Raw genomic sequence first — 27,526 nt, 5'->3', positions numbered from 1 at the left:
AACACTTAAGCGCCTTTCTATATTGTAATGAACAGCTAGAAATAGAAGCAGGATGGTGAAAGGCTTTAAGCATAATGCCACTGTAAGTCCTCTCCAAACAGTAATCAGTTGTAGGTCTTACTGAAATATGCTTTACAGGAGCTTATCAGTTAAAATGGAAGTTATATCATATTACCTTTATAGTCTTTTAAGCTACATTTCCACTGAGTCACTAAATAATAAATAAATGAATCTGATCAAACGTTACATTTGTTCAGTGTTCCTTCCTTTTAACACCAGGTGACAAAATAAATACTGAGGAGTCTACAGTACACACTTTTGTCTTTAGAGTATTTGGGACACTCCCTAATGTGAGACCCCTAAGCTCCAGTGGGTGTAGGCCTTCCTCAAACAAATGAGAGTCAATGAAACTATGGGTTAACACAAGCTGTGATGTCATGTGATTTCTCAAATGTCCAATCACAGATGAGGATGGAGCAACCTTCAAACAGGAAGCACCCCATACTTCATATCGCAATGTATTCCAGAAGTCTGAAATGCAAAAAATGTCCCACATTAGGCTAAATCACCCTAAGTAAAGAGGCTCTATTCTGCTTTTTGGGGTTTCCCCTTTCCTGAGGTGTGTTATATAGGTTTTGGTGCACGGAAATGGTCTGCAAAGCCTGAAATCCAAAGGTTCCCTTCAAAATAAGGATTCCATTCAAATCTTTAATTTCCGCCATTTAAACAAAACTCAGCCGCACAACCATGAACTTGTTGCTGCGCCGCCTGATTTGGTGTGAATGCAGCCTTACTCTCTAACAACTGACACGTATTGCGTCACTGGTTTGAAATGTAGGGCCTTGAGAGTGAGAACATATCCAGTAACGCCCTCCCAGTGAAACTCTGGACCTGTGATGAACAGAGATGGCAAAAGTACACACATCCTTTACTCAAGTAGAAGTACAGATACTCGTGTTTGAAATACTCTGGTAAAAGTAGAAGTGCTGACTAAACTTCTTTACTCAAGTCAAAGTAAAGAGGCTTTGAAATGTACTTCAGTAAAAAGTACCCATAACTAGCAGCTGTTTTAAAGAGTACCTGACCTCCCTTTATATTAATAGAACAATAATGTCATTGTTAGCTAATGAATGTTTCCATGCTGAACAACGGCAACATGACAACGTTTTCATTGGTCCCTCTTCTTTAGAGAAGACCAGGAAATGATGGATACACGGATCGTGTTCAAATCAATAGGCACACAATGACTCTAAATAATAATGATCACGCCACCAAACACACATTCAGACTAAAGGAACCAGCCTGTTTGGGAAATGAGAGAAGTAGAAAGTACAGGTATTTGAGTTCAACATGTGAGAAGTAGAAAGTACAGGTATTTGAGTTCAACATGTAAGAAGTAGAAAGTACAGGTATTTGTGTTCAACATGTAAGAAGTAGAAAGTACAGGTATTTGTGTTCAACATGTAAGAAGTAGAAAGTACAGGTATTTGTGTTCAACATGTAAGAAGTAGAAAGTACAGGTATTTGTGTTCAACATGTAAGAAGTAGAAAGTACAGGTATTTGTGTTCAACATGTAAGAAGTAGAAAGTACAGGTATTTGAGTTCAACATGTAAGAAGTAGAAAGTACAGGTATTTGAGTTCAACATGTAAGAAGTAGAAAGTACAGGTATTTGTGTTCAACATGTAAGAAGTAGAAAGTACAGGTATTTGGGTTCAACATGTAAGAAGTAGAAAGTACAGGTATTTGTGTTCAACATGTAAGAAGTAGAAAGTACAGGTATTAGTGTTTAAAATGTAAGAAGTAGAAAGTACAGGTATTTGTGTTCAACATGTAAGAAGTAGAAAGTTCAGGTATTTGTGTTCAACATGTAAGAAGTAGAAAGTACAGGTATTTGTGTTCAAAATGTAAGAAGTAGAAAGTTCAGGTATTTGTGTTCAACATGTAAGAAGTAGAAAGTACAGGTATTTGTATTCAAAATGTAAGAAATACAAAGTACAGGTATTTGTATTCAAAATGTAAGAAATACAAAGTACAGGTATTTGTATTCAAAATGTGAGAAGTAGAAAGTAAAGGTATTTGTGTTCAAAATGTGAGAAGTAGAAAGTACAGGTATTTGTATTCAAAATGTAAGAAGTAGAAAGTACAGGTATTTGTGTTCAAAATGTAAGAAGTAGAAAGTACAGGTATTTGTATTCAAAATGTGAGAAATACAAAGTACAGGTATTTGTATTCAAAATGTGAGAAGTAGAAAGTAAAGGTATTTGTGTTCAAAATGTAAGAAATACAAAGTACAGGTATTTGTATTCAAAATGTAAGAAGTAGAAAGTACAGGTATATGGGTTCAAAATGTAAGAAGTAAAAGTAAAAAGTCATCAGAAAAATAAGTAGGCCTACTGAAGTACAGTAACGAAGTATTTGTACTCCAGTACTTCCCACCTCTGGTGATGTCCGGCAGTGTCACGCTCAGGTACCAAACTAACCCTCTCCTCGACCTTTCCCTGAACTTATATTTAGATATTCTTAACTTTTTTTCATTAACATCTGTGCTCCCCGTTTTATCTGACCGTGTCTCAGATCCCTTTTCAGTCCAGAACACAGACAGTCTGGATGTCTGACTGAAGGCAAAGGGCAATTATACCATGTCATGCATAGTCTTTTGTACTTCTTCCGGTCACTTCGCTTGAAGTCATCAAAGCACCTGGGAAGAAAGAGATTTCATCTCCTCGCAGCGCCCTCGCTTCATTAAATCTGAAATGGAGAACAAGAGGTTTCTCATACAGATTACATCGAAATAATGACTTCTTTAAATTGCCTATCGCGCACATCAACTATCCAGAATGATTTGCACAGCGGCGGTTCACTGTAGTTCTATCCGACCCACTGAAAGACTCGTTAATTGCATCTGTCTCTAATCTGACTATACTGCAGGATGTGTTCTTACTGTAACAGTTGAGTTAGAAAGAGGGAGAAGTTTTGCATACAACTTTAAAATGTCTATAGGACGAACTCACCTTTGTAACTTCTCATGTTTTCTGTCCTGCAACGTTACATCAAAGTGCTAGATTAAATTAAAACCTATACCAAATATAAAATACTACCTTTTTGCACAAGTATTCACTTCTCAAGAGTGAGACAGAATAACTTTGATGTCCTTGTCCCTGAAATGTTACTGCTATAATTCGCAGCCATACCTGCCTTTTCTCTCGAATCTCAGCAGCCTGAACTGAAACGCCAGTTCAACAAACCCCAGATATGTTGTGTTATCTAGCTTAACTAACACTAATATAAAATGTAATCCTGCTTAACTACAACACTGGTTATCAACTCGGTAAATCAACGCAGGGTTTCTCACTCTCACGGCTACGAGTCACATGACATTAGCAGAGTTAGCAGCATTAGCAGGTCCAGGCTCTTTGATGTGACAATCGTACATTTCCCGTTTGTCGGACGAATAAAGGTAATCTGATTCTGATTCTGACTTTATAGCCTTAAACGTCTTCGTAACTGTTGTTCTTGTTATGTTTGGACCTTCAGGGCCTTCATACAAAAACATTTATATATATATTGCTTTAATACTGTTTAGAAATATCATCCATCCGACCTGCGTGTGCCTTTTTGAAAAGATATGTTAATCAAGAGTTAGTTTCTCTTTGCTCATCTCCCCTAAAGCTTCTAATTTGAAGCAGCCGGACGACTCAAGTTGTCTGCAAAGTCTTTCCATCCAAGTTGTTAAGTCACATCTGTCCAACAGCATGAATTACACCTGTCAAGAAGGTAAAAAAGGACGACAGAGGAACACTAACACATCTCACACTATAGAATTCTCCTTAACTATCCTGAGCGTACATTCAGAGCGGAGAGCAGAGATCTAACTGAAAATGATACGAGTGAAATGAAAGTCATGATTACGTGATTAAAGGATCAGACATTAATTACAGATGTATAGATCACATTTTTATATTCATTTCAAACATATCGTTCTGGCTCGTTTACTGAACTCTCTTGGGATTGGAAGATTTGAATCATTAACATATGTACACTTCAAATTCAAGCAAAGATAACTCCTCTTGATAATTCCATATGATGGATGGATATTCCTCTCTTATTACCAACAGATGTTGGAAGGCAGAACGTTCCAGGATTATGATACTCCAGTTTGTTGCTGTGCTTCTTATAGTTGTGTCCTTAGAAAATGTGCTCTCTCTTTTGGACTGACAGCAAAACACATTTCCACCTTGCAACCTTAACACCAGTGCCAAATCTTCCACTCCCATGTTTCTTTTCACATGGGAAGGCGATGAAACAATAGATGTTTCTCCTTTCAAACGGGTTAGGGTTAGGGTATTTGTGGCCATTTGGGTGCAGAGCATTTCTGTGAGCACAACCTTGAACTATTAAAATCAATATGGTGAACCCCTAGCAAACAGTTGCTTGTTTACAGTACGCTCAAGCTAATGTAATGTAGAATACACATTGAAAGAAGGTAATACATATTCTGCTCATTTTCAGGTTCAGTTTCAGCAGAAAATTAATAGTTGTAAAGCTCTGCAATAAATATATATCATAGTTGCTCTAAGGATCAACTACAGGTGAGGGGCAGTACCAGCCCTTTATGTGTCATTCTGCTAATTGCAACTCCTCTATTAAGCCATATAAAGATAACTCATGGGTGTCAGTTAAAGTAGGAGTAGCTCATTAGATGGCAGAGGTAATCATTCTTGTTCCTAAAAATCTACTCAGACATCGCCGAGGACTTAACGCCACACCAAGAGACTACAGCGTGTTTTCCTCAAACTCATTTAAAGCACATTATTCTGAAGGGTCCTCATTTCACTTATAGCTGGTTCTCTTTTTATGTTTTCCTAGCCGCCCCCCACATACACACACACACAAACACACACACACACACACACACACACACACACACACACACACACACACACACACACACACACACACAAAAGACAAAACTACTTTGCTAAACTGCTTTTCATTTGAATAATGTCAGCGTACCTGCATAATTACCCGCATCACAGCCTGGGGATAATTATTTTTGCAAACATGGTTCAAAACACAAATTCCTCTTGCATCTCTTCCTCTTTTGAATATATGAGCAAATCCAATTTGAGGGGAGGTGCGACAATCTGAGCGCAGGCAGAAACTACAGACGGGGCACCGTGGTGACGAACAGAGACCCCCGCTATCAGGTAACACACAACAAGAACAAAAAACATGGGAACAACGGCAGCATTCACACGGTGGACGATGGGTACAGGATTAGTTAATGTCATGACTAATTGGACATGAATGATTGTGATTCACGTGCACACACACACACACACACACACACACACACACACACACACACACACACACACACACACACACACACACACACGTACGCACTGTAATTTGCAAAGTAAAAGTCCTGCATTCAAAATGTTATTCAAGTAAAAGTACAAACGTATGAGCATTCAAATATACTGTAAGTACCAAAAGTAAAAGTAGTCATTGTGCAGATTGGTCCGTTTCAGAATAATATACTGTATATGATATTTTTTATAATGATTGACCATTAAAGTGTTCTCAAAGCTGGTAAAGTTGCAGCTAGTTTGAATGACTTTGTATACTGCAGGGCAGAGATGGAGTATTCGAGTGCCGATTTAATAATAATAATAATAATAATAATAATGTTAGTAATAAGATTTATATTTGTATAGCACCTTTTATACAAGAATTGTAGCCAAACTCACTTCACAGCAGTTCAATGGAAAGGATGAAAGCAATGTAGAGGAACAGCTACATTTCAACACATATATCCACGAAGGTTATACATGAAGACTTGTGACTCTGACTTGACTTGGAATCTTTTTAGGTGACTCGGACTTGGACTCGGACTCGAACATAGGTAATGATGACTCAGACTCGACTCTGACTCTCCCTAGGTGACTCAGACTTGGACTCGGACTCGAAAAGTGGGGACTCGAGAGTGACTTGGACTCGTGAATTGGTGACTTGACTACAACACTGCTGCAGGGTAGCTTGTGAATTTACTCCAGGTGTAACTCAAGTCTGATTGAAGAGTTGATTATATTTCACATCATTCATCCAAATCTGTAACTAAAGGTATTCAATAAAAGTAGTGGAGTAAAAGTAAACTGTTTGCCTCTGAATTGTAGTGGTCAAAAGCAGCATGAAGTTGAAATACTCAAGTAAAGTACAAGTATCTCAAAAGTGTAGGTATCAATATCAATGAGAGAAAAAACCTCATCAGCTCCAGTCAGGATGTCAGTTCTAAATGTCTCCATTGAGCTGCCGTGATGTTTGGCTCCCTTCAGAGTGTCTTTAACACAAAGATAACTGACTGACTGACTGAGGCCGCAGTAATGAAGCTGCTGGATTTGCCTCGCAGCACTTTGGACATGCAGGCAGTTCAGTTTGTCAGCTCAAGGGTGAGCATTATCACGCAGGATTTTAGAGTTGTGTACGTCTCGTCCTGGGTGCGATTTGTTCCAGGAAGCTGAGAGAAGAAGCGGCTGCCGCCTCTCTGTTTGTTTTTTAGCGATTGGCCTCTTTCATCTCTCAGGCAGAGCTCTGTTCACCTTGATCTCACTGTTCTGTCGACATGGAGATCACTCACTGCTGTCGGATGATGGGAATCTCTCAGAGGGACGGGACGAGAGAGGAGGAGGAACAAGAGAGGCTCCTTTTACTTCACATCCATCCTTATCTCCTTCTCTATCCTCTACTGTTCCCCAAATATTTAGTACGTTAGAGATGCTGTTGTGGAATGCCACAGGTGTCATAAATACAAACATACAACACAAAACTAAAAACAAGAAAAGCTTTGAGAAGTTGAAAGATTATGAGTCCCTCACATTTTCCCAGGAGAATTCAAATATCTAATACTACACACGAGCTTAAGACAGGAAAACAAGATGAGAGTCTCCAGCAATGCTAGAGGATCTGGGACGTTGTACTTAGCTCTGGTAGCTTTTAAACAAGTAGCAACTAATGCTAGCAAGTTATTAGCATTTATCCTGAACAAAATATCATGGCAATCTATAGATTAGTTTTTCTTGATATTTGATTTATGGTGGCACTAGATCAAAAGTAGGGTGATCAGCAAAACATAAGGTTTAATTCTTTAGGATCCATCCTCTGGGGGCAATGAGTATCAGTTCCACATTTTGGGCCAATCCATATGGTAGAAGTTTGTTTTGTAAAAGGTCAAAAGCGACACTACCGTGCTTCCTAGAGCAGAATAGAAAACAAGAGAATAGAGTTCCATGACCAGAAGACTGCTGTGCACCTCCTGGAAATAGTACATTCCTAAAATGCATTCAAATTTCCAATGTCATTCTTTACACACATGGTAAAAGGAAAGAAAACCGTAAACAATTAATTATAGTGCATATCAATAAATATCAGTTGTATATATATAATAAAATAATGAGTAGTATCTCTGGTTACCGTTGCATTCAATAACAATCTTCCAGGTTTAGTTATCTATGTTCCATTGTTTAAAACTAGTTCAACCCGGCACCATGGATATCTGCACTAATTTAAATGGAAATATTTAAAGTGGACCTATCATGCTATATTTGAATAATATAGTGTAGGACCATACCTATATAAGGCATATTTATACTTTTTATTTTTCAAAATACCAAACAGATCATGCATTTTAGCTATTCCTCATTTCGCTCAATTTAACCCTGTCTTTGCATGGGCTGATTCTGTGAGAACAGCACCACCTACAGGCCTGAAATATGTACTACAGCGTCTCCAGCGCTTTCCAACGGCAATGTCCGTGGCTGTCTCCTCCTGATTTGGTGGAGTTGGCCCAATAGCCGTAGCGCCACTTCTGTGACGTCATAGAAGTGTTCAAATCTGGATCAGTCTGTATCAGATCCGTTGCAGCCCCTTTTTTAGAGATTTGGGTATGGAGGAAAATAGAGAGGGTTGTGTTTTCTGACACTTGGTGAGTTCTCTGGAACACCGGGGACACATATTCATGTATAAAAGACGTACAAAAGTGCATTTTGCATGATAGGTCCCCTTTAAATAAAAGCCTAAGGTTTCAACCAAAGGGAAAGTCAGGGGTCAACTATATGCTTCCTCAATCCATCCTACAGTATATTTCTTGGGATATTTCAGGTTGAACCAAAGTTTTCTGACCAAGAGAAAAACATTGCTTTGCCTAGATCCATGCCAAGAATACATTTCAAAGCACACGCTAAGGTAACCCAGTGATGAAGCTTACAAACATAAATAGACTTCCGAAAAACAAGAACGACTGTTTTTATGAACGATACAAATTCAACTCCTTCTTGAGTGAGTTGACCTTGATGAGTACAATTAGTGACATTCTCCTTTAATCACAGAATCAACAGATGAATGGCTGCAGCAGTAATGTGATGGCTGTTGGGCAGCAGTTTATGATTGCAAATCCTTCTCCTAGTTATTTACTTTCCTCAATTCCTCTGAATTCCCTGGAGGTGGAAGTGAAGAAGATAATATTTGGTTTTTCCTCCTTTAATTTCAGCCTCAGTCTTCTACCCACCTCTCCTCCAGTGAAGTGTCACTCATGACGCTGCAGAACTCGCTCTCACAGGAATTGCAAATCCGGCTGGAGTTTGGGCGTTAGATATGTTAAATACATCCTCCCTGCAAAGCTTCTCCTCTCGTATCAGTAAAGTGACGCTGCCGGGGGAAGTTGCTTTCATAAAGTGGTTTTAGAAACAGTTGCACAACAAACAGGTCCTTCTTTAATTTTAATATATTTACAGTTACCGCCTACAGTGAGGCAGCTTCAAAGAGACTTTACCTCAATTTCCCCCTCAGAAACATCTCTGAAAATATAAAAGTCTAAAAATACATTGAAAAACTTCAAATGTTGCTGTAAGTGTTCTTTATGAATATAGAGAGAGAATATCTTCTTTAATCTTGTTCTTCGCTGCCTCCTTATGCATTTTCATCAATACATCCTATGTCATCTGCACACTTTGATCAGCATCAGGTGTTTGCACATGGCTGTCAGCTGGAGTCTAATTATTATATATATTTTTTTAGATTGCATTACACTCCCACACATGCTGCTCAGCGTCCAACATCACGGAGAGCGGCTTTCTGGGTATTTCAATCAGAGGATGCCAAGACCTATTAAGATAAGACGCAGATGAAAGATAATATCAAACTTAAATGATCCACGTCGGGGAAATTAGGTCAGATACCAGAACGCATTGTGAGGAGATAAAAGATTGAAAAGCGTGTGTGAATGGCAGCGTAATGAAAGTGTGTGGAATTAGGTTTATATGCAGTGAAGACAAAGTAAAAGAGAGTGCAAACAAACTCCAATAAAAGTAAAGAATAAGTCATATTAGGATAACACATTTGGATCCTAGGGATACTGGAGCATGTCCCTGCTTTCAATGTCCACTACTCTAAAGAGGCCATATTCTCCTTTTGGGGTTCTCCCCTTTCCTGTAGTGTGTTCTTTAGGTTTGTGTGCATGTAAATGGTCTGAGGTTAAAATACCTTTGTGGTACTTCTTTTACACAAGTAAGGGATCTCATAACTTTCTCCACCAATGATTTAAAGGTCCCCTATCATACTGTTTTTCATCAATATATTATAGGTCTCAGGTATATACAAAACATGTCTCTGAAGTGTTTGGCTCCAAACACCAAAGAGATCATTGCAGCATTACCCATAATCCCCTCTGTTTCAGCCCTGTTTCCAAAGTGCTGATTCTCTGTCTGTTACTTTAGATGAAAATAAGGAGCCCCTCCCCACGCCCCTCTGAGAGAGATTTGGTTAAAACGAACACAATGGTGCTCTAGGAGGAGATTCAGGTGATAAGGGGGGGGGGGGGGGGGGGGGGGGGTACCTTGGTTGGTGATTGGCTAATGGTTACACAAGACAAAAATAATTATGACATCATAAAGTGGCCAAAATCTGATCAGCTCATTTTCAAACAGGTTTTTATAGAAATGGATCAAAAAGAGAGAGAATCTTTGTTCCTGAAACTTTCAGAGTCTCTTTCCACAGAGGGGACACATGTTGATGTAGAAGAGACATGAAGAAGAGGGGACACATGTTGATTTAGAAGAGACATGAAGAAGAGGGGACACATGTTGATGTAGAAGAGACATGAAGAAGAGGGGACACATGTTGATGTAGAAGAGACATGAAGAAGAGGGGACACATGTTGATGTAGAGGAGACATGAAGAAGTGGGGACACATGTTGATTTAGAAGAGACATGAAGAAGAGGGGACACATGTTGATGTAGAGGAGACATGAAGAAGAGGGGACACATGTTGATGTAGAAGAGACATGAAAAAGAGGGGACACATGTTGATGTAGAAGAGACATGAAGAAGAGGGGACACATGTTGATGTAGAGGAGACATGAAGAAGAGGGGACACATGTTGATGTAGAAGAGACATGAAGAAGAGGGGACACATGTTGATGTAGAGGAGACATGAAGAAGAGGGGACACATGTTGATGTAGAAGAGACATGAAGAAGAGGGGACACATGTTGATGTAGAGGAGACATGAAGAAGAGGGGACACATGTTGATGTAGAGGAGACATGAAGAAGAAGGGACACATGTTGATGTAGAAGAGACATGAAGAAGAGGGGAGACATGAAGAAGAGGGGACACATGTTGATTTAGAAGAGACATGAAGAAGAGGGGACACATGTTGATTTAGAAGAGACATGAAGAAGAGGGGACACATGTTGATGTAGAAGAGACATGAAGAAGAGGGGACACATGTTGATGTAGAAGAGACATGAAGAAGAGGGGACACATGTTGATGTAGAGGAGACATGAAGAAGTGGGGACACATGTTGATTTAGAAGAGACATGAAGAAGAGGGGACACATGTTGATGTAGAGGAGACATGAAGAAGAGGGGACACATGTTGATGTAGAAGAGACATGAAAAAGAGGGGACACATGTTGATGTAGAAGAGACATGAAGAAGAGGGGACACATGTTGATGTAGAAGAGACATGAAGAAGAGGGGACACATGTTGATGTAGAAGAGACATGAAAAAGATGGGACACATGTTGATGTAGAAGAGACATGAAGAAGAGGGGACACATGTTGATGTAGAAGAGACATGAAGAAGAGGGGACACATGTTGATGTAGAAGAGACATGAAGAAGAGGGGACACATGTTGATGTAGAAGAGGCATGAAGAAGAGGGGACACATGTTGATGTAGAAGAGACATGAAGAAGAGGGGACACATGTTGATGCAGAAGAGACATGGAAAAGTGGATTTTGCATAATAGGTGACCTTTAATGAGCAGTTGATCAAAGAAAACCAAGTCTGCAGTAAGTTTCTCTCGTGGTGTCGGTCAAATTACTTTTAAGTCTAAAAAAGGCTACATTTGGCAAACCTGGTCGTCTGACTGGTGCCAGGATTCTGATAAATGACCTGCCAAAATTCTGCAGCCCAAATCTGGCCCAGGTGCTCCTAACTGGAGCTGAAAGTCGGGCCAAATCAGAACCTGTCAGCAGCACCAGAACCTTTTTTTACATCTGGCAGCCACTTCCTGCCAGAGCTGGCTCACATTCATCCTCTGGTGTCAGAAAGAAACCACCTGACACCTCAAAACACCTGTCTTTCACACCTGGGTTTATTTATAGATTGACATTATTTGTTTCATTTGAAAACAGGAGGAAGACTAATTTTGGTACGGGAATTTTTTGTTGTAATACTCATTTTGGCCACAAGAGGCTGTCAGATAAATCAGAATCAGAAACGGGTTTATTACCAGGTAGGTTGACACATACTAGGAATTTTACTAGGTGCATACATAAAAGTTAAACAAAAATAAAAAAAACACAGATTACTAACTATAATAACATTAAAAAAAAATAGTAAAAGATATAGTAAAATAAAATATGGCAGTATTTACAATGTCATAGAATGGAGTACAATATGTGCAGTAAAAATAAAAAAAAACTGATATTTGTGTACATTGTGTGAATTAATGTAATGCATAGAGTCTGCGTTGTGGCTGAGGTAAAGTTTCAGTGGGGGGGCCGGGCCTTGTTGATAACCAGAATATTTGGTATCTCTTCTCTCAAGGTTTCCGTATAAGGATGATCTTTCTTAGCTTAATTTTCTTTTATAAGAAGATATTTATGTTATCTCGGAAAACTGGTTATTAATTAAAGAAAACCGCTAAGTATTACGACCGCGAACAAGCAAATTATCAGAAAATGTTCCTCTTTGGAAAATAACAAACAAAAGAGCCACACTTTTTTGTTCCACATAACAATACAGGAAGTTATTAGTTGATACCGGGCAAAGTTTTATTAGTATTTAAGTCGTAAAAAAAGGTGTGAAAAATATTTGAATCTAAACACTTCCTTCTATGGTTATTGTAGACATTAAGGGAAAATATATCTTTAAATTAAAAGTGTTGATATAGAAAAGGCTAAATAAAAACAATGAAGTATTTCTTTCTTTCTGGCGTCTCAGGGCTTCCGTACAAAGATCCTTGTTTTGCTTCTTAAAGGAAGTTATTTTAAACTGCAAACTGGTAAAATATTTATAACAGCTTTTTTTTAATAAATCATGATTTTATGCGTCCTTGGATATGATTTTTCTAAACAAATTACATGAAATACATCCTCTAATCCTGTTTCTTGTCTTCAAGGTTACTCGCCCTTCATGATCAGAAAACATTTCCGATTGACCGTGTCGCTCACAACGTGGAAATGAGAGCGCCTCAAACTTCAGACTGGAGTTGTGAATTGAGGGCGCGCTCTATACTCGCTCTTCGCCTCCATCTCCTCTGCGACTCTTGCTGGTAATTTAGTCAGGAAATTGTTTTTGTGTTTGTTTATGAAGCATGCAGTCCCAGGTGAGATTAAAAGGAGACGCTCGGCTGAAGAAGGTCATACACTACGCTGATGACTGTTGTCTCTCCGTTTCCACTTTAGGAAACTCAGACATGGCATACTAATCACCTCACCTGCTGAGGCTAACACTGATCCCTCTCTCACCGTTAAAAATCTCAGTTTGAATACAAACGGTTTCATAATGTGACGAAGCTACAGTTACGGGTATGAGAGATATAGTGTGGTAAAGTCAGTTTTTGAAATACATCTTATTGAAATATGAATACATTATTTACATTCGGACCATACTTGACTTACAAAGACTTCTCAAAAGGTTATACAAATAACTGTAATTTCTAATGTTTGTCCTAACTGTTGTTTTTCCAGCCTGCAGGTGGACTAGTAAAAGATCCTAAGATTGTAATTCTAGACTCCACTAATAAAGGTGTAGGTGAGTTACCTTGAATAATGACATGGCTGCATTATACAGTATAGTGGTTTATCAACATTATGTGTTTATCTTTTGCTAATTGAGGCTGCAACTTGCCCACTGTTTCTCTCTTTAGATGGTGAACAAGAAGAAATTCTCAACAGTGGAATTGCCAAGAAAGATTTGGCTCCAAACACACCAACAAGCACACAGGTTTCTGTGACAGGTGGGACTTAATGCCATGTCAGTGCATTTCCAATAGCCGCTTTCCAGTGGCGAGCCGTGACTTTTATACGCAGGCCCTCTGACCCCCGACACTGAAGCTTCGAATGGAGCTTCAACCCTCGACTTCCTATTCCATAGAAGCAGTGCTTCAAAGCTTGCTTCAAATCGCGTGACATGTGACGTCCGAACCAGCAACTGCTTCATTTCCTGAATGAAGCAACTCACTGGTTCACGGTCCAATCACGCAATTCAATGCACTGCCTCGTCTCTATCCTGACAGGTGACAGGTTCAAACAGTTTCAAATTTGAGCGCTTCAACACTTTATAACCGCTCTAAACAATGCGCAATGTGTGGGTTGTTGTCGTAGTTTGCGTTGTTGCTGTTGAGTTGTTGTTGGTATTGCATTTTAATTGGATCATTATAGAGCAAGCCGGGAAGGAAGATAGGTCGTTCTGGCTCGTGAAACACTACTTAAGGTGGAGAAGTTGTGAACAAAAAGAGAATTATGAGTAATATAAAAACAGTTTAAGGAATAGATAGCCCAGTGGGTAGAGCAGGCGGCCAGAATGCAGCGATGTCTTCGGCGCAACTGGTTCAAAGCCCGGAATAGATATGGTTTTAATCATTGCTTTTCAACTTTAATACTTTAATAACTGATAAAAGGCTCTCTCCGCCCAAAACTGTTTCCAGCACTCCCTAGTCTCTTCTCAACAACCCAATACACACAATTATCGATCATTAATTGCAAATAGAACATGATATTCAGTCTTAGTGTGTGTGTGCATCGAATATTTTTCAAGGCAAAGATACGTTAAACCCACTGCAGCCTTGCACTTCGCCAGGAGAGGTCGCTGTAACTGAAGCGTCGAGAAATGAACCTATTTCAGACACAATTGTCCAAGTGCTTTGATGCTTCATTCAAAGCTTCAATTTGCCATCATTATCGTTTTATACCTTATTTACAGCTATTTTCCAAAATCCTATGGCGAAATCCCATTGCTTTTTGTCGAGGGAATCAGAGTGCATCTTACTTCCGGGTTTTAGAAGGCTTCACTGCACCACTTGCATAGACCTCACAGCGGGCGGAATTTGTCATAAAGTCCACGAAAATAAAGCCCACCCATTTAGAGGGAAGATATGACTGGTCAACTGTACTGTCAGTTGACATTACTCTCTCATTGAGTTACTATAGTTGGCCCTCTGTGAATGTAGAGAGGGACCAACAAGCCCTCCCGTCTTCACAGTAACTCGCAGAGACGGCATTTAACCCTTCACATTCCAACAGAAACTAAACAGGCAGATTCAAAGGATTTATTTCTTTGGAAATGTTATTTTAAATACAATTAAATCAAGTTATTTTGGTAAAAAAATGTAACAAAAAAAATATATAAAAAATCATATTTAAAAAAACATGTTTAAAGGTGTGGTAGGTAATTTTGGAGAAACCAGCTCGAGGGAGCTAGAATTTGAAAACACACAGCCAGAACAAATCTGCCACTTCCTCACAGAGCCCCTCCTCCAACACACACAAACGCGCACATGACCAATGAGGGCACGAGATAAGTTTGCGCACAGATGGAAGGCTGACAGGCAGGAAGGCCATCCAGTTACTTTAGCCGGGCCGGCTAAAATGATTGGTCGTGCTTTTTACAGTATTACGGCTTCCACAGATGACATTTTGTCATGGATTTTTTTGTCAAAGCACTTCAGATATTCATTGATATGGGGATGTTAAGAGCATTCCATGGAATAAAACAAAAAGTGTATCTCGAGCCGGTTTCTCGAAAATTATCTACCCCACCTTTAAGTTTGTTGTTTTAGTCTTTTAAAATAAAAGAAATTTTTTTATTTGAAACTGAATCGTGCGTCTGAGTTCCTGTGAGCCCATCATCATGTCAGATCGTTTTTTAATGTTACGTTTATAGACTGAATATTTTAAAAATATTTAGCCTTTTAAATCAAAATCTTGGATTATTTATAGTGCCGGGCAGTTGCGGCTGGTGGAAAATATTTTTGGTGGGGCTATGGAAATGGTGACCAAACCATACTAGGGCGGTCCGGGGGATTGGCCCCCCGGAAGACATTTTTGAGAAATGACCCCTTAAATTAGGACTTCTGGTTAAGTTGGAGGAGGAGGGGGACAAATTGAGGGCATTGCCCTTACAACTACAATAAGCATGTAAATGTTAATCTACAGCTCCGGCGATCCACTAGCACCGGAGTCTCCACCTGCAGACAACTACTGTAGCGTCACCTTGGATACGAGTCCGAACAACTCACAGACACACAGGCCAGGGCGCTGACAGGGCGCCCTTTGAGCATCAGATCTGACGACGCTGATTGGCTGAAATTATGATTCGGCGGCATAGTTTACAGATAGCAACAGTCAGCTTGTTGGCTGCAGCTGCTCTGGCTGAGGGCTCCTTTCTACCGCCCGGACGAGAGAGGGTAATGATACACACTGCGGCCAGCCAGGAAACATGTGACTTATCAGTAACTTTAGACATCGTAAAACAATTTTAAACGAGATTTGATTGTAGATTATACATTTTACTGATACCAACTATATAATATTTACCTTGTTCATTAAAAAAAAAAATACATATATATATTTTTAAAATATATATTTGTATTTATTTTTAATTTTTAATGACAATCAAACATGTGGGAAGAGGGGGGGCGGCGCCCCTAGCACCCCTATGGGCCGGCCGCCACTGGTAACGGGTAATTGATCAAATAAAAGGTGTTTAGCTTCAGAATCAGAATACCTTTATTCGTATATAGTCTTTTAAAGGTGAATGAGTAAGATTAGGATCTACTACATTGATAATACACATTTATAATATTGCTAATTGATAAATACACGATAAAGTTTGCTTGGATTAAATGATTTGTGTTATTATATTCATGTCTTATTTCATGTATGTTAATTGTTATACCTTTGGAAAAAGATGCTCCAAACACTATGGAAGATATTTTTTTAGGATTGTGATTGACTGTTTCAATCTGAAATGTTTTATTAATATGTTTGTTTTCAAATGAGTGGAATGCCAACACCCTTTCTGAAGAATCTAATGTATTAGTGATTTGAAAAATGTAATTATTGGGGTAGGTTTTGCCAGCTAAATACATGGGTCTGGGGTAGAGATCTTCAGAATTGGTTTAACTGCTGTGTCAACTCGTGGCACAGCACATGTCTTGTGAATTCTCCGGCCGAAGCTCCAAATAAACCGTCAGTGTTTCCCATCAAAGTTCCTGCTCTCCTCGTGTCTCTCTGAGTCCTGTCTCCATTGCTTCAGAAGATTTGATCACAGTATGGGGCTTATCAAGAATGAATGGAAGCATGAAGACTTAATGTCAAATTGTAGAGAGATAAGCTTACTCTACTATAGCAGTTGTAGACAGAATCATTTACTTTTCTTACTTTCCTGTTAGGTGTAAACTCATAAGAGATATGAGACCAAACAATGGTGTCTAACTTTTAAAGGTGCAAAAACAACAATTGAAACCAACTTTGAACTTTTGATAGGCTGTAAATCTGGCCAACTGATAAATGTCAAATGCAAAATGTGCCCTTTTAATGAATATGATTTAAAATGTTTGTATACGTCCTTTTGGATTGAATCCAATAAGCATCAACATCAACATGTGCACAAACCCTCTCCCTCCAACATGAGGGACAAACCATCTGGCAGCTTTCTTTCTTTTTCCTCTAACATTGACTGTTGGCAGACTGAATGCTACAGTACTGTATAATAATTAAACATTAGTAACATTTACCAAACAAGAAAAGAAGAACAAGTTGTCACATTTAAAAACAACATAAATACAGAATAGTTATTTGGTAGCAATTTTGAACTGGTCATTTAACTTTATGCTCCAAAGTTAGTCAAACATGTTAACCCCTTATTGATTTTCTATTGTTTATCTTTTTCCTCAAAGTGGACCTCATGTTTATCAGTTTCTCAACTGCTGCTGGGAAATGGTGTGTATGTGGTTGTGTTCGTACATGTGTACAGAAAGACTACGAGAGGTGAGGTGGCGGTGGGGCAGTGAGAGGATTAAAAGAGGGTGCTGCACAGCGACACTTCACTGACAGCGGATCAAGATCAGGTAGGAGGATGAGGAAGACTCTGCTGTGGCTGCTGGCCTCTCTGGCCTTCGTCTCCCTGACTTCTCGTGCTGATGGAGCTCCATTGTAAGTAGACATGTCGTACCTTTACTAACTTCAGCTCTGCTGGAATAATTTCTCAGAAAACAACGATATATATCTTCCTGTTATACACATTGTTATTGGTTTAACTGTAATGGGAGCAACTATTGTTGGTCGCTACATTCATATTATTCAAAAAGCTTAACTTGTATCTTTGATAATGAGAAGCCACAGTCCACTCTGTGTTACAAAATGCAAGGTCATGTGGTGTTTCAAATGATGCCAATCAGTTGGCCTCATTTTTTGTTTACAGTTTGCAAAACGATGCAAAATGCCAGACAGAGCAAGGGTCTAGAGCAGGGATCGGCAACCTTTTTGATATGAAGTGCCATTCAACATGTTTTGTTTTGATCAGCGTGCCGACGATCGTGAATTTTCAACGGGGGGGGGGGGGGGGGGGGGGGGGGGGGGGGTTGAAGAGCTCAACGCTCGCGAACTGTAAACACGAGGGCGGGAAGCAGTGTGTGGACCTCTTTCTTTCAGCGCAACTTACATGATGCCGTAGCATATTATTTTGTTGAGAGATGAGCAAATCGCCACTGGGCTTTCAACTAAAGACACAGCCACGCAAAAACTGCGGCATTTGTACAGCTCCTTATGGGTACTGCCATTTGTGAAGTGCTTTCCTTCGTGGTGCAACGATCAGCACTGCACCACGGAGGAAAGCGGCAGAAAGTCGCCTGGAGTTAAAGAGAGCGGGGCTGCGTTGCGTGCATGGCCTCCTTCTGCAACGGGGAGACGTGCTCTGGCTGCGGTCTCGTTCAGGATCCGAAAATACAATTTAAATATTTTGCACACTTATTCCACTTATTCCTAGTGTGCCACTGGTTACGGTGCCGCGTGCCAATTGTGGCATGCGTGCCACGGGTTGCCGACCCCTGGTCTAGAGATATGATGAAATATTGTGTTGATCCAGTGCTGGATCTTTTTCAATTTAATCAATAGATTACTCATTGTGTGTGCAATCCATGTTGGACATACACTTTAAGCACAAAGAAGCAAAAGTGGAAATCCTTAAGTACCTCAAAATAAGTTCAGTACTTGAGTAAATCTACCTAGTTACTATCACCACTGCAGGTATGTTATGTGTGCTAGCAGCCCATAATCCACACTATACATCAAATGAATCAATGTGAATTCTGTTTCTAATTTGTTTAGTTTGTCCACTAAAAAAGAACAAAAATAACCTATAAAAATACTGTTAAAGAACCGGATCGATAAGCAGTACTTGTAATTGTTTCAATTAGGCCTCATTATTTTACAGTGGCACAGGATCTACTGCCAATACAAGCACTTTCGTTCATGTTCAATCCATAATAAAATATAAAATTATAGTTGGATCTTTTTGTCTCGTTATTAATAGCAGAGAAAATGTAATGTTTGTACAACTATATACAATTAATTCTACCATTCTCGGTGGGAACCGGATTAGGGGGGGGCTCGAAAATATTTCCAATTACACAAGGGGCCTGACTGAAAAAGATCGGGAACCACTGCAGTATCCCATATATTTATTTGTATGCTCACTATTTCCAAATGAAATTGATATTGAATATTCTTTTAAACGTTATTATTTGAAACACTTCAAACCCGTCCTGTGAATGGAAATAAACCATGGAGGCATTATTAATTGTAGGTGAGTAATTCATTAAAAAAAAAGGTTGTTTTGTGTGTGAACTGAAGTAATATTTTGAACTCTTTTTGTTCAGTACATCCAAAACAGCATGTGGTTCTTTCTGCTCGCTGAGATCCCATTAACATATATCTTCTTTTCCGCCCCTGCTTTGCAGGGAGGTGATGTCTGCCCCCAACTTGTTGAGGGTAGGAACAGCCGAAAACATTTTTGTGGAGTGTCAAGACTGCACAGGTGCAGACAAAAGGGTGGACATCCATGTGTGGAACCATCCAACCAAAAACAAAAGGCTGGCAACTGCATCTGTGACGCTTACCAGTGCAAATAACTTCCAGGCGCTGGTACAGATAATGGTAAATGATGCACTATAACGCGGTTGCATTTTCTAAGATGATCTATTAATTAAAAAATGCACATCATGTACACACCCTGCTCCTAATGCACTGTTTCTATTTCTTCATAATGATTCAGATCCCTACTGGAGACTTCAGTAAGGATCCCAGCATTAAGCAGTATGTGTATCTGCAAGCTCAGTTCCCTGACCGACTGCTTGAGAAGGTTGTCCTGGTCTCCTTTCAGTCTGGGTATATCTTCATCCAAACTGACAAGACCCTCTACACCCCCAACAGCAGAGGTGAGTTTATTCATTAATCAATAAATCAAGCAATATTTATCCATTAAGCCCCATATCACAAATTACAAATGTTCCAACAGGGACTGATTAGGAAAATCCCTCTCAATTAATCAGTGAAAAAATAAAACGAGATGACTTTAAGGTCACCTATTGTGCAACATCCACTTTTATATGTATTTTATATATAAATATGTGTCCCCTTCGGGGAAGGTTCAACCACAATGATGTTTATGCAATGATCGAATGTGGCTTTTTGCAAGAGGAAAGAGCGCGAAAAATGTGGAGTTATTACCATGCATTTATTGGAGACTAGTGCATAAAGATAGAGAGGCAGTGGAAAAGAGAGGCAGTCTAAGCCTATAGCAGCATGACTAGGGGCTGGTCCAAAGTAACCCTAACCCTAACCCTAACCCTAACCTAACCCTATGACTAGGGGCTGGTCCAAAGTAACCCTAACCCTAACCTAACCCTATGACTAGGGGCTGGTCCAAAGTAAGCCTGAGCCAGCCCCAACTATAAGCTTTATCAAAAATTAAAGTCTTAAGTCCACTCTTTTTCTATGTCAGTTCTTTACAGGATGTTTGCTGTTACTCCCCGTATGGAGCCCGTGGAGAGGGGTGACAACAACCAAGAGGATGCGTCTATTGCCATTGAGATTGTGGTATTGTTTTCCACATTTTTGATAAGCACATATACCAAGCCTCTTTGTATTAGAAATGCTTAATAGTAGATATTTTCGTCCGGAAATTACCAAAATAAAAACACAGCCAACCTTGTGAGTGGTTGGGTTGTGTTCCTTTTGGAACACCTGTCCTATCACTTGCTACCCTCGAGTGCAGGGGTCTCCAACTTTTTTAGGATGAGAGCTACTTTAAAAAAATAAAACAAGTCGTGAGCTACTTTTACTCCTCTTTTCTTTTTTTTCTTTTTTTTTTCTTTTGCAGTGTATATATTTAGCACGTGTATGTGCATCAAGTGCAATAAATATATATAAAAGTTGCAACACACACACAGTAAAACTCTGCCCCTCACGTTCTTGCTTGATTTGGTCCTGCAAATCAAGCAACACCGTGATTGGCCGATATTCATTGTGGGGGGTGGGGGGAGGAGGGGTGTTAGATAGATATAGAGTTGTGGTAAGTAAATAGAGTTCGCTATGATTGAGGCTTCGTGTATGCATAGCGTAGATTATTTTAATTAAATTTCCCTTTTTTTTGTGTATATTTTTTAAATTTTTGATTTGCTTGGCGAGCTATTGAGGGCTCGCGAGCTACCGGTAGCTTGTGATCGACGTGTTGGAGACCCCTGCTCTAGTGGTTGATTTGCTTGCTTATTAAACAGCCACTTCTTTAAATTGTAGATAGATATATTTAAGGAGTAGCTGAAATTGAAAAAAGTCTCAATGGAGACAATGACCAAGCTCATTGAGACATGCATTAAATAGGGCGAAGCCTGCGAGCTAGTTCAGGCAGTCAACTCAAGCACCAATGATACATTAACACGTGATGCACCTGGTCCCTCTTACAACCAACCAAACACAATCTCCTAAATTTGCCGCCCTATTTAAGCCGCCAGATCTGCCTGCCTCTGCCTCGCTAATGCTGCTGCTGATTTGTTCACGTGCTGCTGCTCACCTGTTTTTTTATATATTGTTATTTTTTAGACCCCTGAAGGCATCATTTTACAACTTGATCCAGTGACTTTGAAATCAGGGATCTACTCTGGAGAATACCAACTCGATGAATTTGCCACGTTAGTAGTTTATCTTGTTTATGTTGGGTTCTCTACAATGAATTTCCATGTTGCAAATGTAGTGTTTGAAAAAGAACTAACCAAAATGTCTTGTAAGAAAGACTTCCAAGATGATGAATGTAAGTGAAAAACACTGGATCAGAACGACATAAACTGAAAATATAGGGTTGTGAGTATGACTATTTGTTATGTCAACAGAAGAAGTGGATGTTGAGTTTTACTTTCTGCAGGGCCGACCCTGACCAATTTGCTGCCCTAGGCAAGAGTTTAGTAAATAAATGAACAAACTTTTCAGAAGGTCAAAATATCTCTATTATAAATCCTGTTTTGATTGGTCTTATCAAATATTATACTATTTTGAAATACAGGATTAGTGATTTGCATGATCTGTAAGCTATAATCATCACAATTAAAACAAAAAAGGCTTGAAATATTTCACTTTATTTATAATGAATCTAGGATATATGAACGTTTCATTTTCTGAAATAAATTACAGAAAGAAAGTTCTATGATATCGTTTTTCATTTTTTTGAGAAGCAACTGTAGAATCAGCTTTAGCATCTAACCAGATGGCAAAGAAGCAGTTAAGTGCATTGTAATATAACATATTAAAAATAAAGGCTAAGGTATTCAGTATTTATAGTAATGACGAGCATTTTAACACTGATGTAAACTTTACACTATTGAACATACTTTAGACAGCATACACTGTAAGGCAATAACATAAAGGCCTACAACTATAAACTAGAGAATGCAATTCCTGAAGAAATTGCTAGTGGGAATGCTTTATGCTGAAAAGCTGACGCTAAACTGCTATGCTGAAATGTAATGCGTAAGAAGAAAGTGAAGAATTTAGATTGAAATGATACATGAACACTGGGGGCTTGAATGTGTGATGAGAGAAGAAAAGAAAGTAAAAAGGCTTGGAAAAGCAGCAGAATATTTGAACCGCAAACTTTTGAACTAACTTGATGGCGAATGATCTGTCGCCATGCCAACGGCATTTGATGACATTCCATAATACACTTAGATGCGTTGATGGCTGCATTGTTACCAAACCTGTGAAGTTTCGGGCCAATTTGAGCATTTTCACTGAAGTTATGAGAAAAACGTTTTTCATGGCGAGCATTGTGTTGCCATGGCAACGGCATTTGAAGAAATCTCAAAACTGTCCCGTAGATGTCTTCACGGCTGGACTGTTAGCACACATGTGAAGTTTGAGCACTTTTTGAACATTTTCATAGGAGTTATAGCGACATCGTCTTTTATGGCGAGGGATGCGTTTCCATGGAAAAGGCATATGATGAAACCCCATAATTGACGTAGAGCTGTTGAGGGCTGGACCGTTAACCATTATCTGAAGTTTGGTGCTGTTTTGACCCTTTTCATAGGCGTTACGACAACATCGTGTTTTATGGCGAGGGATGCGTTTCCATGGAAACGGCATATGGTGAGATGCCAGATTCAATGTAGAGCTGTTGAGGCATGGAGAGGTGATATACAGGTGAAGATTGTGGGACGACCGGACCGTGTCCATCGGAGCTACAGTGACATCGTGTTTTATAGCGAGGGATGCATTTCGATGGCAACAGCCTATGGTGAGATCTCAGATTTGGCATAAATCTATTGAGGCATGGACCGGTGATTTGCAAGCGAAGTTTGGGGGACCATCGGACTGTGTCGATTGGAGTTACAGCAACATTGTGTTTGATGGCGAGTGATCTGTCGCCATGGCAACGGAATTTGTTGAAACCCCATAATACGCCTAGACGTGTTGAGGGCTGCATCGTCATCAAACCTGTGTAGTTTTGGGCCGTTTGGAGCATGTTAACTGGAGTTATGAGAAAACCGTGTTTCACGGCGACCATTTTGTTACCATAGCAACGACATTTGATGAAATCTCAAAACTGACATATACTGTATGTGTCTCGAGGGCTTGACGGTTAGCACACATGTGAAATTTGTAGTTATAGCAATATCGTGCTTAACGGCGAGGGATGTAGCTTTTGAGGAAAACTCACTATTGTCATATTGTGGTGTTGAGGGCCCTGAATTTAAGGTGGGAGCAACGGTAATTGACGTTAACTCCAAATATAACTATTGATTAGCAAACAAACGACCTTGCAAAAGTAAGCTAACAAGTTAACACTGTGTTCCATCAACGGTAACTATTCAAATGACTTTTGATTAATGATCACATTGTAGTGCCGAGAGACGGGAGTCGGAGGCGGGGTATCGAAGGTACAAGCTAGACTTTTATTTAACATCAGAACAACATGTAAACAGCTTTTAGCCCGGGAAGATCAGACCCGGGGGAAACAGGAAGTCCGGTCAACTCACTAATGTCCGTGCGGAACAATACCCCAACCCATAGTTCCGTGGGTGAATAATGTCAATCACCACACAAGCCCCCCCAGAATTCACCCATAGTCAAAACCCTCACGCCTGGGAGGAAGTACCGCCCGACCCCGGCGCGTACGGACCACAGGGGCTGAGGAGGGCGGGGCCGCAGGCGAGGGCAGGGGCAGGGGCGCCAACGAGGGCGAGGGCATCCCCACAGGGGGTGGGGGGCGGGACATGGGAGGGCGGCCCCGACGTGGGGGCAGAGCCAACTCCAACGGCCTGGAAACGTCCACGTGAGCAGGCTTAATCCGATCAACGGACACAGTCTCAGGCCTGCCACCAACGTCCACCACCAGGCTCTTGTCCCCGTGACGTATGACCCTGAACGGACCGTCGTAAGGGGGGCGCAGGGGACCGCGGTGAGCGTCGTGGCGAATAAAAACGAAATCCGCCGACCGTAATCCGGGGGACACCCGGAAAGCTGGGTTGCTGTGCTGCGACGTGGGGACGGGCGTGAATGTCCCGGCGGTCTCCAGCAGGGAGGAGCGCTGCCCGGCTGCAGACCAGGGCACAGTGGCGGTGGGAATGAATTCCCCGGGGACCCGTAGCGTCTGGCCATAGACGAGCTCCGCCGACGAGGACTGCAGGTCTTCCTTGGGGGCACACCTGAGGCCGAGCATAACCCACAGGAGCTTATCCACCCAGTTGCCGTCTGTCAATCCGGCACGCAGTGACGCCTTCATGGATCGGTGAAACCGCTCACACAATCCGTTAGCCTGGGGGTGATATGCGGTGGTGCGGTGCAGCTTGACCCCCAAACCCACAGCAACAGCGTTCCACAGCTCCGAGGTGAACTGAGAACCGCGGTCAGAGGAGAGGTCAGACGGGGTCCCGAAGCGCGCCACCCACGTGCCGATGAAAGCGCGGGCGACGTCGGAAGCTGACGTCGAGGTGAGGGGAACGGCCTCGGGCCAGCGGGTCGTCCTGTCCACCATCGTAAACAGGTAGGTGAAACCGTGAGAGGGGGGAAGCGGACCTACGAGGTCGACATTGACATGGTCAAACCTCCTCTCAGGAACCGCAAACAGTTCAAAAGGGGCCCTAGTATGGCGGTGGACTTTAGCCCGTTGACAAGCCACGCATGCGTCGACCCAGGACTTCACGTCCTTCTTAAGCCCCTGCCACACGGACTTCTGCGACACCAACTTCACGGACGGTTTCCTACCGGGGTGGGAAAGATTGTGAACCGCCTCAAAAACGGGTCGGCGCCAGTCCGTAGGGACTAGCGGTCGAGGCTGGCCCGTGGAGATGTCACACCACAGCTTCGCGCCCGAGTCACCGACCGTGACCTCCTCCAGTCGCAATCCCGTGACCGAGGCCTTGAGGGTCTGGACCCCGTGGTCAGAGGCCTGGTCAGCGCCCATGCGGAGGTAATCGAGGCCCAGCTGCACAGCTCCGATGACCGCTCTGGAGAGGCAGTCCGCGACCATGTTAGCCTTGCCAGCGATGTGTCGTATGTCCGTGGTGTACTCGGAGATGTACGAAAGCTGGCGTTGCTGTCGGGCGGACCACGGCTCGGCCACCTTGGACATGCAGAAAGTAAGTGGCTTGTGATCCACGAACGCCGCAAACTCCCGACCTTCCAGCAGGAAACGGAAGTGGCGAACAGTCAAATAGAGACCAAGGAGTTCCCTGTCGAAAGCGCTGTACTTGCGCTCCCTGGGAGTCAACTGGCGGCTGAAAAAGGCAAGCGGTTGCCAGGCGCCGTCGACCCATTGTTCATGCACCGCGCCCACAGCGTAGTCAGACGCGTCGGTGGTGATAGCGATGGGGGCCCTGTGTGACGGGTGAGCCAACATGGCGGCTTCGCTCAGGGCGGCTTTGGTGGCATCGAAAGCGGCTTCCCTTTCAGCCGTCCAGTCTATGGCCTGGCCGGGGGACTTGTCCTTGAGGGCCTCGTACAGCGGGCGCATGGTGTGGGCCGCCCGGCGGATGAACCGGTGATAAAACGTCACCATCCCGAGGAACTCTCGGAGCGCCCGAGCTGTAGACGGTCGTGGAAAGGCGGACACGGCCTCCACTTTCGATGGGAGGGGGGCGGCTCCATCTTTGCTGATGAGATGCCCGAGGAAGTGGATGGAGGACAACCCGAACTGACACTTTGCCGGGTTGATAATCAGGCCGTGTTGGCTGAGCCTCGCAAAAAGGACACGGAGATGTGCCTGGTGCTCTTCAGAGGAGGAGCTGGCGACAAGGATGTCGTCTAAATAGACGAAAATGAATGGCATGTCTCTGAGCACCGAATCCATCAGCCGCTGAAAGGACTGAGCTGCGTTCTTAAGTCCAAACGGCATACGCAGGAACTCGAAAAGCCCGAACGGCGTAATCACCGCAGTTTTGGGGACGTCTGAGGGGTGCACCGGAACCTGATGGTAGCCCCGCACCAGATCCACCTTGGAGAAAACCAGCTTGCCCGCCAGGTGTGAAGAGAAGTCCTGGATGTGAGGGACCGGGTAGCGGTCTGGCGTAGTGGCGTCGTTAAGGCGGCGGTAGTCACCACACGGTCGCCAGCCACCGGCTGATTTAGGGACCATGTGGAGCGGCGAAGCCCAAGGGCTGTCCGAGCGGCGGATGATGCCCAGACGCTCCATGCTGTCGAACTCCGACTTGGCGACCGACAGCATGTCAGGGTTGAGCCGCCGGGCCCTAGCATAGACTGGGGGGCCTTCAGTGTCAATGTGGTGCTCTACCCTGTGTTTGGTAGTGGCAGCGGAAAAGGTGGGCTGCGTCAAGTCGGGAAACTCACTGAGAAGGTGCTGGAACTTGTCACCCTGTGAGAGTGAGCTGGAGAGCCCGCTGAATGACGCCTCGCCGCGGGTACATGCGAACGAGGCAAACGTCAGTGCGTCCACCAGGCGGCTGTTCTTGACGTCCACCAGCAGTCCGTGAGCGCACAGGAAGTCTGCGCCAAGGAGGGCGAAGGAGATGTCAGCCGTGATGAAATCCCACTTAAACCGCTGACCCTCGAAACACAGGTCCACTGTCTTTGTGCCATAGGTGCGGATAGGGGTGTCGTTAGCGGACGTCAAAGGTGGGCCGTGGCCCCCACCGGCGGCGTCCTCCACCATAGCCGGCAGGACGCTCCGCTGGGCTCCTGTGTCACAAAGGAGTCTGCGACCAGAGAGGGTGTCCCTGATGAACAGGAGCCGGTTGGATGTGCCCACGCTCGCGGCCACTACCGAGCGCAGGCCTTGGCGTTTCCCGTTTCCTTGTAGGTGCAGGGGGGACGGCACATCCTCGCTTTCGCCCCATAGCGTGCATGGTACTGACACAGGCCAGGGCTGGAGTCGCTGACGTCGGCCCTGGAGCTTCTGCTAGGTGGCATGCCTCTACCAGGGAAGGAGCCGCTGCGTGTCGGGGCC

At 42.3% G+C, this 27,526-nt stretch overlaps 1 protein-coding gene across 3 annotated transcripts in view; it reads left to right on the top strand.

Annotated features, from left to right (window-relative positions):
• Window positions 1-17,530: 17,530 nt before the first annotated feature.
• Window positions 17,531-27,526, top strand: part of LOC307022193 (complement C3-like) — a 56,912-nt gene continuing 46,916 nt past the window's right edge. For 2 of the 3 annotated variants that reach the window (XM_079654851.1, XM_079654850.1), the window contains exons 1-5: window positions 17,531-17,727; window positions 19,533-19,728; window positions 19,847-20,009; window positions 20,576-20,670; window positions 21,673-21,761. In XM_079654851.1, coding sequence (XP_079510977.1) covers window positions 17,651-17,727; window positions 19,533-19,728; window positions 19,847-20,009; window positions 20,576-20,670; window positions 21,673-21,761 — 620 coding nt within the window. In that variant the 5' untranslated portion in view covers window positions 17,531-17,650. The remainder of the gene's footprint in view (window positions 17,728-19,532; window positions 19,729-19,846; window positions 20,010-20,575; window positions 20,671-21,672; window positions 21,762-27,526) is intronic. The other variant, XM_079654849.1, reaches the window with a different exon arrangement.

The sequence above is a fragment of the Notothenia rossii genome (assembly GCF_949606895.1).
Source record: "Notothenia rossii genome assembly, chromosome: 10".
In the NCBI taxonomy this organism is placed as follows: domain Eukaryota; kingdom Metazoa; phylum Chordata; class Actinopteri; order Perciformes; family Nototheniidae; genus Notothenia; species Notothenia rossii.
The sequence above is the reverse complement of the archived record's forward strand: the minus strand, read 5'-3'. Positions and strand labels throughout refer to the sequence as shown.